Here is a 12,133-nt window from a genome sequence, read left to right as displayed (position 1 = left end):
CACGACGTTTCGATCGCAACACAAGCGATCGTCATCAGGCAAAGGAGTCAGCCTCTGAAGGCAAATTGTTTATAAAGGTTTGGGGATGGGCGTAGCCCAAGTGCATCAACAACACCAGGAGCATGGGCAGTGCACAACAATGTCAATGCAGCAACAATGCCAATGCAGCAACAATGCCAATGTAGCAACAATGCCAATGCAGCAACAATGCCAATGCAGCAACAATGCCAATGTAGCAACAATGCCAATGCAGCAACAATGCCAATGCAGCAACAATGCCAATGCAGCAACAATGCCAATGCAGTGGGCGAGAGAGCTGTCGTGGCAAGAGGTTATATAGGTAAGAAAGGGGGGGGGGGGAGGAGCAAGGGGGGAGAGAGAGAGAGGTGGAGGAGTGGGGTGGGGTAGGGGGATGGGGGGCGCTAAGTGAGCGCTATGGGGAGAGAGGACGTGAAGCTGGGGTGGAGGGGGGAGGGGGGAAGTGGGCGGGGCTGGAAGTGGGAGGCTGGGAACGATGGGGATGCATTGGGAAATTACTCGGAAAAATAGATTAGTACCCGGCAGTTAATATGGAACAACCATAAACAGTATGGGGTAAGGGTAAAAGGTAGGGTAAAGGTAGGCTCGTTGCTTTTGACCTTTTACATTTTACCATACCTTGCTAAAGGGTTCAAGGCAAGGGGAGAGTGCTTGTATTGTGGTAAGGTAAAAGGTAGGGTAAAGGTAGGCTCGTTGTTTTTACCTTACCTTGCCGAGGCCTACCTTACCATATGATCTGCCTGTCCTACCATACGAGAGCAATTCAATGTGCCTGTCCTACCATACGAGTGCAATTCAATGTGCCTGTCCTACCAGTGATCCACAGTCCTCAGCCAACCAGGATAGTAAGTGACCGTGCCTTAGTGTACGTGCGTCTATAGAGATAGGAGGCTGGTGACAGTGGCGAGGTTAGTGGTGTATTTCAAGCATTGGCTGCTGATTGCTCAATTTGTATCCATCTTCTCGGTTGAAGTCCTGTCTATGTTTATATATCTGGAGGGCTTCACGAACAAACCTTTGATGAATAAACTAGCTTTTTTGCCCTCCAAGGACGTGTGTATATTTCAGTAAATCTGAAATCTGAAATATTCAATAAAAAATTGTTCAGCTCATGATTATTAATGAGGGGGGGGGGGGGGTTGCCCCATGAGGAATGACGTCACCAGCTGATGGTTATTGGAGAAGGGTGCGGTATGTGGAGTGACGTCACCCACTCATGATTATTAATGAGGGGAGGGGTGTGGCATGTGGAGTGCGTTAGTGTGAATTTCCACGCGGGCATTAATATTATTTAAGGGGGGGGGGGCTCTTTTGCAGTGACGTCACGCACGGATGTAGCACTGTGCTGCGTAGATAAAGTTTTTTACCGTCACTTTTTGTAAAGAAACGTCATATTTGAAGCGACTTTTCGTAATAAATGATCTAATTCAGCTCGACCTTCCTCTGCGTTACTGTCAAAATCCACCCACTCATGAATATTAATGAGGGGGGGTGGGCCTCATGTGGAGTGACGTCACGCGCGGGACGTACAGACATTTCTGGGTGATTATAGTAGGTAACAGCGTGATGGAGATCGCGTGACGTGAGGGTTCTGCCTTTATCGTGAGGGTTGTAAGTTGACGCTGAGGAGGGGGGAGGAGGCGCCCCGCTCATTATTATTAATGAGGGGGGGGGGTCCATTTGGAGGACGTCACCTGGTCATGATTATTAATGAGGGGGGTCCATTTGGAGGACGTCACCTGGTCATGATTATTAATGAGGGGGGGGGGGGTCCATGTTGAGGAAGTCACCTGGTCATGATTATTAATGAGGGGGGTCCATGTGGAGGAAGTCACCTGGTCATGATTATTAATGAGGGGGTCCATATGGAGGAAGTCACCTGGTCATGATTATTAATGAGGGGGGGGGGTCCATTTGGAGGACGTCACGTGGTCATGATTATTAATGAGAGGGGGGGGGTCCATTTGGAGGACGTCACCTGGTCATGATTATTAATGAGGGGGGTTCATTTGGAGGAAGTCACGTGGTCATGATAATTAATGAGGGGGGTCCATGTGGAGGAAGTCACCTGGTCATGATTATTAATGAGGGGGGTCCATGTGGAGGAAGTCACCTGGTCATGATTATTAATGAGGGGGGGGTCCATTTGGAGGACGTCACCTGGTCATGATTATTAATGAGGGGGGTCCATGTGGAGGAAGTCACCTGGTCATGATTATTAATGAGGGGGGTCCATTTGGAGGAAGTCACCTGGTCATGATTATTAATGAGGGGGGTCTATTTGGAGGACGTCACCTGGTCATGATTATTAATGAGGGGGGGGGGTCCATTTGGAGGAAGTCACCTGGTCATTATTATTAATGAGGGGGGGGGTCCATTTGGAGGACGTCACCTGGTCATGATTATTAATGGGGGGGGGGTACATTTGGAGGAAATCACCTGGTCATGATTATTAATGAGGGGGGTCCATGTGGAGGAAGTCACCTGGTCATGATTATTAATGAGGGGGGGGTCCATTTGGAGGACGTCACGTGGTCATGATTATTAATGAGAGGGGGGGGGTCCATTTGGAGAACGTCACCTGGTCATGATTATTAATGAGGGGGGGGGGGGGTGATCCATGCGGAGTGACGTCGCCCGATATGATTATTAATGACGGGGGGGGGGGGGGGTCATGTGGAGGACCCCACCTGTTCATGATTATTGAGGGAGGCTGTTCAATGTGGAGTGACGTCACCTGTGTATGATTATTAATGAGGGGGAGGGGGTGCTCCATGCGGAGTGACGTCAGCCGACATGATTACTAATGAGGGGGGAGAGGGATGTGGACGACCCCACCTGTTCATGATTATTGAGGGAGGCTGTTCGATGTAGAGTGACGTCACCTGCTCATGATTATTAATGAGAAGCGGGTCCATGTGGAGGACGTAACCTGTTCATGATTAATAATGAGTGGGGCTGGTCGACGTGGAGTGATGTCACGCGCGTTACACACTGACATTCTTGGGTAAATATTGTAGTAAATAATTTAGAATAAAAAATTGGACTTACCTTTTGTTTGAAGTACTGAAGAAATAACTAAAGACACCAAAAACACTTTGTTGCTGCCTAGTATTATTTATTTGATTAACTTTTTAAAATAAAGAAACGTCAAATTTAAAGCGAATTTGCGTGAGTGTAAAAATCCACCCGCTCATGATAATTAATGACGGGGGGGCTCTTTTGCAGTGACGTCACGTACGGATGTAGCAGTGTGCTGCGTAAAGAAACATCAGGTTTCAAGCGACTGCGTAATAAATTATTTAATTCAGATCGACCTTCCTCTGCGTTAGTGTAAAAATCCACTCATGAATATTAACGAGGGGTGGGGTGGTGGGCCTCATGTGGAGTGACGTCACACGAGGGGGTGGGCCTCATGTGGAGTGACGTCACGCGGGGGGGGTGGGCCTCATCTGGAGTGACGTCACGCGCGAGACACACATTCTTGGCTTATCATAGTGGCAATGATATTACGCTGTTATTTAGGAAATGCGATTTCAATTCCACAACCCCATAATAGGCGCCAGTCCATCGGGTGCCCACCGTTGAATTCTCAAAAATTGGTGAATATTTTATCGATCACCAGAGTGATGTAATGCTGTGTCGACCCATGACCAGAATTTAAACTCGTAAAATTCTAACTGTGAGGCAAGAGTTCTAACCGCAGCAGCACACAGCAAGACATACACAGCTGATTCATTGTGGGGGAGTTGCTACGTCACAAGATCAATCACGAGAGAGCTATATTCACAGGCTCTTTGGTTCTATTCGGCAAAGTCACGTAAAAGTATAGAACCAAAGAGTATGGATCCTTGCAGTCACGAAAGCTTCAAATCTAGAATATATTCACAGGGTTTGCGCAGTTACGTTTCCAAAATGTTGAACAATATCCTCGTGTGATTCGAAGCCTTTGGCAATCCACCCGGTGATGAGAAACAATTGTGAATGATGGCCAGACCCCCTTTAAACCAATGCATTTAAACCAGCTTAATATTGTCAATATTAAGGGGTTGTTTAAGTAACGCGAGCAAGAACATGCTCTTTATTCAGATGGACAACACACATTATGAGGCCAAATCTCATTTGACACATTATTTACGAGTACATATTTTAAGCCGAGTTTACCTAGAGGGAGTACAGACTAAGTTCGGCTACCAATTACGATACCACAAATGCTGTATCAGCAGATAAATAAGCAAGCTTATTTGAAAAAGAAGGGCGCTCATTTCGCGTGTATTTTACCAGGTAAGGCTCACTGAGCTGCATAGCTAATTTTCAGTAGCGATCTGGCTATCACGAATAATAGCTCAACGAAGTGGCTTATCATCATCATCACGTGGGCATTTGTAGCAGCAGCCAAATGCTTGAAATACACCACTAACCTCGCCACAGTCACCAGCCTCCTATCTCTATAGACGCACGTACACTAAGGCACGGTCACTTACTATCCTGGCTGACTGAGGACTCATAACAAAGGTTTTTGGGTTAGATCGCGTTATTTATAAATATGTCGTAACCCTCCACCACCCGACACGGCCAATCAGCAAAAAAGTGTCACGTTGACAAAAGACAAATAGTTCACTACTTTAGCCCACCGGTGTGTTGAAGAGTGAATCCACAACATTTACAGTTTGAGTACGACGTTTCGTTGGTAATTACATCCAGCATCATCAGGCAATTCGCCAGAATAGTAAAGCCCTCACTTGCTCCCGGTCTTAAATAGAGCAGCAGGGTGACGTCATTTAACTCATTCAGGTGCAGTGATTTGAGGCGGAGGGGGGGGGGGAATTGTAATTAAATAATCGATTGGTAATCAGTCAATGGTTATGATTAGTAATGAGTTGTAGATTAGTAATTAGTTGTAATGTGTGTTATTGTGATTATATGCTACGTTAGTAATCCGTTAATTAGTATGCGTTTCCCCTATAAGGAATTGTAATATGTATTATTTAAACTGACTGAGGACTGTGGATCACTGGTAGGACAGGCACATTGAATAGCATTCGTACGGTAGGACAGGCACATTGAATTGCTCTCGTATGGTAGGACAGGCAGATCATATGGTAAGGTAGGCCTCGGCAAGGTAAGGTAAAAACAACGAGCCTACCTTTACCCTACCTTTTACCTTACCACAATACAATCACTCTCCCCTTATCTTGAACCCTTTAGCAAGGTAAGGTAAAAATGTAAAAGGTCAAAAGCAACAAGCCTACCTTTACCCTACCTTTTACCCTTACTCCATACGAATTACCTGATTACAGGGTAATTACTGGGGTACTACACATGAAAAAGGTTTGTAACAGGTAAATGCTAGGTAGAGCGCTTTATTCATATGGAAGACTTTCGATGATTCCAATTTTAAATGGAGGCCACGGACTGCGCCACGGAGCTTTTAGCGAACGGTAAACAAGGTATTTACGGTAAACAAACAAGGTGTTTACGGTGAACAAGGTATTTACGGTAAACAAGGTATTTACGGTAAACAAGGTGTTTACGGTAAACAAGGTGTTTACTGTAAACAAGGTATTTACTGTAAACAAGGTGTTTACAGTAAACAAGGTATTTACCGTAAACAAGGTGTTTACGGTAAACAAGGTGTTTATAGTAAACAAGGTATTTACTGTAAACAAGGTGTTTACGGTAAACAAGGTGTTTACGGTAAACAAGGTGTTTACTGTAAACAAGGTGTTTACAGTAAACAAGGTGTTTACAGTAAACAAGGTGTTTACCGTAAACAAGGTGTTTACCGTAAACAAGGTGTTTACCGGGTAACTCTTCCGAGCTACCTTTACCCTACTACCCTTTACCTTACCCCTTGGCATGTCGACACCTTTACCCTTTTACCCGGTAAAAAGGGTAAATTACCTTACCTTGCCGAGACCTAATGGTAGGGCAGGCACATCATATGGTGGGATAGGCACATTGAATGGCATTCGTATGGTAGGACAGCCACATTGAATGGCATTCGTATGGTAGTGCAGGCACATTGAATGGCATTCGTATTGAGAATGATTGGCATGTTGTAGAGAAGCACATCGATCACGAATATACAAAAGGCAATATGATACGGTGGCTGTGTTGATCCGTTGAGATCGAAACAATCCAATGCGCCCTTAAGTCAAACGCTCCTCCGCTATTGTCGTTTAAAATGAGCCAACATCCAACACGCACATACTGTGGCCAGTGGTGCAGGGGCACCACAAATAAAAAAAAACATACTCGATACCTTCGTCAATAACACTGTTGTGTTAAAAGGGAAAAAAAATCGAAACGGGGATGCTTCGGGCAATGGTCGACCTTCCATAGCGCATACCCAAAACGTCGCCTATTCGATGTAAATATTTCTATTTCAAGCGGCGTTTCTGACGAATGTCTTCATGGGTTGTCCTTGGCTTTCAATGTCGATATCCACACACTCGCACTCATTGCACACCCAAAGTGCTCGCCAAAGAAGATTGAACCACAATACCTTAGCTCATCTCGTCAAGGAGCATGAACCATCACGCGAACTCCGATCACCCTCGAAGCAGCAGCGGCTTTTGGCTCGGCCGTCGACCAAAGGCGGTCACCGCATCGCGCGCTTTCACACGCGCTTCTGCGGCCGTCTGGAACGCTCTTTCCTTCCGATATTAGGAAGCCACTGGAGCTATGCACTTTTAAAACTCGATCGAAAACTCATTTCTTTATAATTACTTTTCGTATTTAGTTTGATGTCCTTCCTCCGCACCTTCGATTAGCACGGTTGGCTACGTGCGGTGCGAAAGGAGTTCAGAGTATACGTACACACACACACACTCTCGACTTTTTAGTCATACGACCACTCGCATCGATTATCAGTGCAATTCGGCATGCGTACCAAGAGAAGCGACAATGACGATACCTGGATCCTCAACGACTCCCCGGGCACGGCATCGCAGCCTCCCGCGACGAAGCGAGGCACGACCGGGCAAAGTTTTTCAAGCAATGCCCCACGGAGAGGCCCGGGAGAACGTTTTGTTAATTTACGCCACCGTCAAGAAAGAAAAAAAAAACGTCAATTAGCGGATGCCGAACTGTGTATCGCTGCATCTCGGAGAGAGTGAGTGAGAAAAGAGAGAGCGAGAGAGAGAGAGGAAACTCACAGCGAAATCATCTATTGTTGAAAACAATTAAGCGATGACAATGTGTAGAATAAATATCCAAGTCTCACTCAATTTTAATTGAGAGAGGCACCGCGCGTCGCCGCACGCGTGGGCGTGAATGGGTAAAGGGCATTGCCACTGGATGGGTAGCGCGCACCAGTTGAGCTCCCTGGCTCCAGTGGGCACCCCACGATGCTCACCCCCCACAATGCTCACACCCCCACCCCCCACAATGCTCACCCCCCCACCCCCCACAATGCTCACCCCCCCCACCCCCCACAATGCTCACCCCCCCACAATGCCCACCCCCCCCACAATGCCACCCCCCCCCCACAATTCCCACCACCCCCCCAATGCTCACCCCCCCCTCACAATGCCCACCCCCCCCACTATACCCACCCCCTCCGAAAATGCCAACCCGGCCTACGATGCCCCCCCCACAATGCCCCCCCCCCACTGTGCCCCCCTCCACAATTCCCACCCCCCCCCCACAATGCTCACCACCCCCTCACAATGCCCACCCCCCCCCCCCACAATCCCCCCCCCACTATGCCCCCCCACTAAAATACACGTGATTTCTCACAAGCACCTAGCAGTGCTGTCAAAACAAAGTGTCAGTTCACTTCATCGCACACGCGCAAACAAAGCACGCCAGTGCTATCATATATATAGAGTTGTTGTTTTTTGTAAAGCACGGTTGGCGACGTACGGTGCGAACGAAGTTCAACGGACGACGACGTGCAACAAGCGCAACAAGGCTCGCGAACAATAATTGGACGAGCGCTTTAGCATCACCTCCCGGCTATGACATTCCTCCTCGGGTGATGTAACTCATCAAGTGCACGAGACAACGTCGTTGCCGGCGTTAGGCATCACCACCTCCCCCCCCCCCCCCTTCGTGCGAATGGGGAAAATTGGAGTGTAAATGTCGAACGCATCAGTAAAAAACCCACGACCCTCGGGTCCGCGTTCCATCAACGGAGGAGGAGCAAAACTACGCGAACTATTTCAACTCCTAAAGCCCTCTCGTCGTGGCGAGCACACCTCAAGACATTTTGCATGCAGTCACCTGAACGTCCCGATGCGATCGCACGCAAGCACATAATTGAGCGCAATTGTTCTATAACGGGGGCAAGGGGTTTAACGAGCCGCGTTCATTACGCATAGCAGCAGGCACGAACCATCAGCAGCTTCAACTCCCTCCAACGGCGGAGAGTGTTCCCGGCGCTTTGAAAGAAGCCTTTGGATTTGTCCACTTACCTTGACTTGCTTGTCTCCTACTCATCACCACCACCACCACCACCCACCCACTCCCACCAACTCTCCGCGCCTGCCACGGAGTGTAACGACGTCTCGGGGAATCCAAGGCACCCACCTCTGTCAGTGGGATCTCCTGACGCTCCGTCGAGAGGACAGCTGCCATTTTCCAGCAGTACCCTCTTCTTTTTGATTTCCGTTCCCCGACAACAACCACCAAAACCACACACACACACAAACAATGATTTCGGTTTCAAATCCCCGGCACGGCCACCGGCGTCTGCATGGCTCTGTTCACAGAGCCGTTTGCTTATATCGTTGTTAATGTATCATTATTATTATTAATATATTATTATGGCTGTTCATCTTCTTCGCCGCATGCGTTTTGGTAACACGTTGGCTCCTGCCAGGCGAGCGCACGATCCCTTGACGCAGCCCTGCGCTGTAACTGCTCCGTTTCTATTTTTGTGCCCAATGGGGACAAAAAAAAACAACCCCACCAAATGTACAGTACTCCTATCCCTTCGCGTGCGCGCCTGCGGGTTTATTCGTTCACGTGTTTTGTTTGTTCATTTTTTTTTTTTAAACTTGAAATATCCGCCGCGAACACGCGCAACAATCGGATCGGGCCGGCGAGAGCAGCAGCAGCAGCAGCAGCGGCGGTCGAGGCCACGGCATCACCGCGTTACGCGGTTTGGGCTGCGGAGGCAATCCCACACACATTCTTCATCCTTCATGCGGCCGTCTTCCTCCGCCCATTTTACCCACGCAGCCTCAAACCCGGTCCCAAATCCCCCCCCCCCCAACCCCGCAACCGTCAACCCTCCCCCAAGTGCACCGCTCCACCAGCAATCCAACACGCAGCCATCCCCCAAGACAGCCAGCCAGCCAGCCATCCCCCCAGACAGCCAGCCAGCCATCCCCCCAGCCAGCCATCTCCCCAGTCAGCCAGCCATCCCCCCAGCCAGCCAGCCATCCCCCCAGCCAGCCAGCCAGCCATCCCCCCAGCCAGCCAGCCAGCCATCCCCCCACCCAGCCAGCCATCCCCCCAGCCAGCCATCCCCCTAGCCAGCCAGCCATCCCCCCACCCAGCCAACCATCTCCCCAGCCAGCCAGCCATCCCCCCAGCCAGCCAGCCAGCCATCCCCCCAGCCAGCCAGCCAGCCATCCCCCCAGCCAGCCATCCCCCCAGCCAGCCAGCCAGCCATCCCCCCAGCCAGCCAGCCAGCCATCCCCCCACCCAGCCAGCCATCTCCCCAGCCAGCCAGCCATCTCCCTAGCCAGCCAGCCATCCCCCCACCCAGCCAGCCATCCCCCTAGCCAGCCATCCCCCCACACAGCCAGCCATCCCCCCCAGCCAGCCAGCCAGCCATCCCCCCCACCCACCGACCTTCCCCCACCCACCCACTCTGCCATCCACTTCCCCCCATCCATCCACCTGCCCCACTCATCCGCCCACCCACCTTCCCCCGCCCACCCACCTTCCCCCATCCACCCTCCCCACCTTCCCACCCATCCACGTTTTCTCCTCAACACCACAGCGCTACAGGTCGTGCTCTTGAACTCGACGGTAGTCTCCAGGCCCTCTCCACGCTGCCGATAAAGATGCTGTTGCCTGGCTTAGCTCGGCAAGAGGAGGATACGATAAAAAATGACAATCCGTAATAATAAACTCAGAAACATCGATTATCACCTTCAGCGATGTCCGTGAGCAAGAAGGATAACAGCTGCTGCATTCTGCAGCACAGAAGCACGCATTACTAGAATCTTAAGGAGACTTTGCTAAACCCTTCTTCGCGTGGCTGATGTTGATGAAGAGCGGTGACGATGACGTTTACATTGCAGCGGTCGGGCCATATGATTGCGTCAGGAACAGCCGAGCGAATCGTTGTAAACGATTGCCTCCTTCGTGTTCGAGACTCGGGCATTCAATCGCTGTACGTCCCATGGTATGTTGTGGGTGAGGGTGACAACAGTGGCACACCAGAGAGTTGAGCAGTTGCCACCTGTGCATCAAGTGCAGGGACTACTCTACTTACGGATATTCAACTTATGAACTTTCAGAGATACGAACAAACCTGTCCATATGTCCAGTGGCTTGTTCGGACCGAGAGTCGTAAATTCAACCGCGGCGGTGGTAGCATCTACATCTGCAGAACGTGAAGAACCAGTGGCATCTACATCTGCAGAACGTGAAGAACCAGTGGCATCTACATCTGTAGAACGTGAAGAACCAGTGGCATCTACATCTGCAGAACGTGAAGAACCAGTGGCATCTACATCTGCAGAACGTGAAGAACCAGTGGCATCTACATCTGCAGAACGTCAAGAACCAGTGGCATCTACATCTGCAGAACGTCAAGAACCAGTGGCATCTACATCTGTAGAACGTTAAGAACCGGTGGCATCTACATCTGCAGAACGTGAAGAACCAGTGGCATCTACATCTGCAGAATGTGAAGAACTAGTGGCATCTACATCTGCAGAACATGAAGAACCAGTGGCATCTACATCTGTAGAACGTGAAGAACCAGTGGCATCTACATCTGCAGAACGTGAAGAATCAGAGGCATCTACATCTGCAGAACGTGAAGAACCGGTGGCATCTACATCTACAGAACGTGAAGAACCAGTGGCATCTACATCTGCAGAACGTGAAGAATCAGTGGCATCTACATCTGCAGAACGTGAAGAACCAGTGGCATCTACATCTGCAGAACATGAAGAACCAGTGGCATCTACATCTGTAGAACGTGAAGAACCAGTGGCATCTACATCTGTAGAACGTTAAGAACCGGTGGCATCTACATCTGCAGAACGTGAAGAACCAGTGGCATCTACATCTGCAGAATGTGAAGAACTAGTGGCATCTACATCTGCAGAACATGAAGAACCAGTGGCATCTACATCTGTAGAACGTGAAGAACCAGTGGCATCTACATCTGCAGAACGTGAAGAATCAGAGGCATCTACATCTGCAGAACGTGAAGAACCGGTGGCATCTACATCTACAGAACGTGAAGAACCAGTGGCATCTACATCTGCAGAACGTGAAGAATCAGTGGCATCTACATCTGCAGAACGTGAAGAACCAGTGGCATCTACATCTGCAGAACATGAAGAACCAGTGGCATCTACATCTGCAGAACGTCAAGAACCAGTGGCATCTACATCTGTAGAACGTTAAGAACCGGTGGCATCTACATCTGCAGAACGTGAAGAACCAGTGGCATCTACATCTGCAGAATGTGAAGAACTAGTGGCATCTACATCTGCAGAACATGAAGAACCAGTGGCATCTACATCTGTAGAACGTGAAGAACCAGTGGCATCTACATCTGCAGAACGTGAAGAATCAGAGGCATCTACATCTGCAGAACGTGAAGAACCGGTGGCATCTACATCTACAGAACGTGAAGAACCAGTGGCATCTACATCTGCAGAACGTGAAGAATCAGTGGCATCTACATCTGCAGAACGTGAAGAACCAGTGGCATCTACATCTGCAGAACATGAAGAACCAGTGGCATCTACATCTGTAGAACGTGAAGAACCAGTGGCATCTACATCTGCAGAACGTGAAGAATCAGAGGCATCTACATCTGCAGAACGTGAAGAACCGGTGGCATCTACATCTACAGAACGTGAAGAACCAGTGGCATCTACATCTGCAGAAC

The 12,133-nt window shown here is 49.4% G+C and overlaps 1 protein-coding gene across 4 annotated transcripts in view; it reads right to left on the bottom strand.

Moving 5' to 3' along the window:
* Positions 1 to 9,227, bottom strand: part of LOC116952250 (uncharacterized) — a 285,282-nt gene extending 276,055 nt beyond the window's left edge. For all 4 annotated transcript variants that reach the window (XM_076074171.1, XM_032971438.2, XM_076074168.1 and 1 more), the window contains exon 1: positions 8,575 to 9,227. Coding sequence is in view for 3 of the 4 variants with exons in the window: in XM_032971438.2 (XP_032827329.2) it covers positions 8,575 to 8,622 (48 nt within the window). In the remaining variant the exon portion in view is untranslated. The remainder of the gene's footprint in view (positions 1 to 8,574) is intronic.
* Between the last annotated feature and the right edge of the window lie 2,906 nt (positions 9,228 to 12,133).

This window comes from Petromyzon marinus, chromosome 46, assembly GCF_048934315.1.
Source record: "Petromyzon marinus isolate PM22_M1 ecotype Great Lakes invasive population chromosome 46, UKy_Petmar_22M1.pri1.0, whole genome shotgun sequence".
NCBI lineage: Eukaryota > Metazoa > Chordata > Hyperoartia > Petromyzontiformes > Petromyzontidae > Petromyzon > Petromyzon marinus.
Note: the sequence above shows the minus strand (reverse complement) of the source record. Positions and strands in the feature narration are given on the sequence as shown.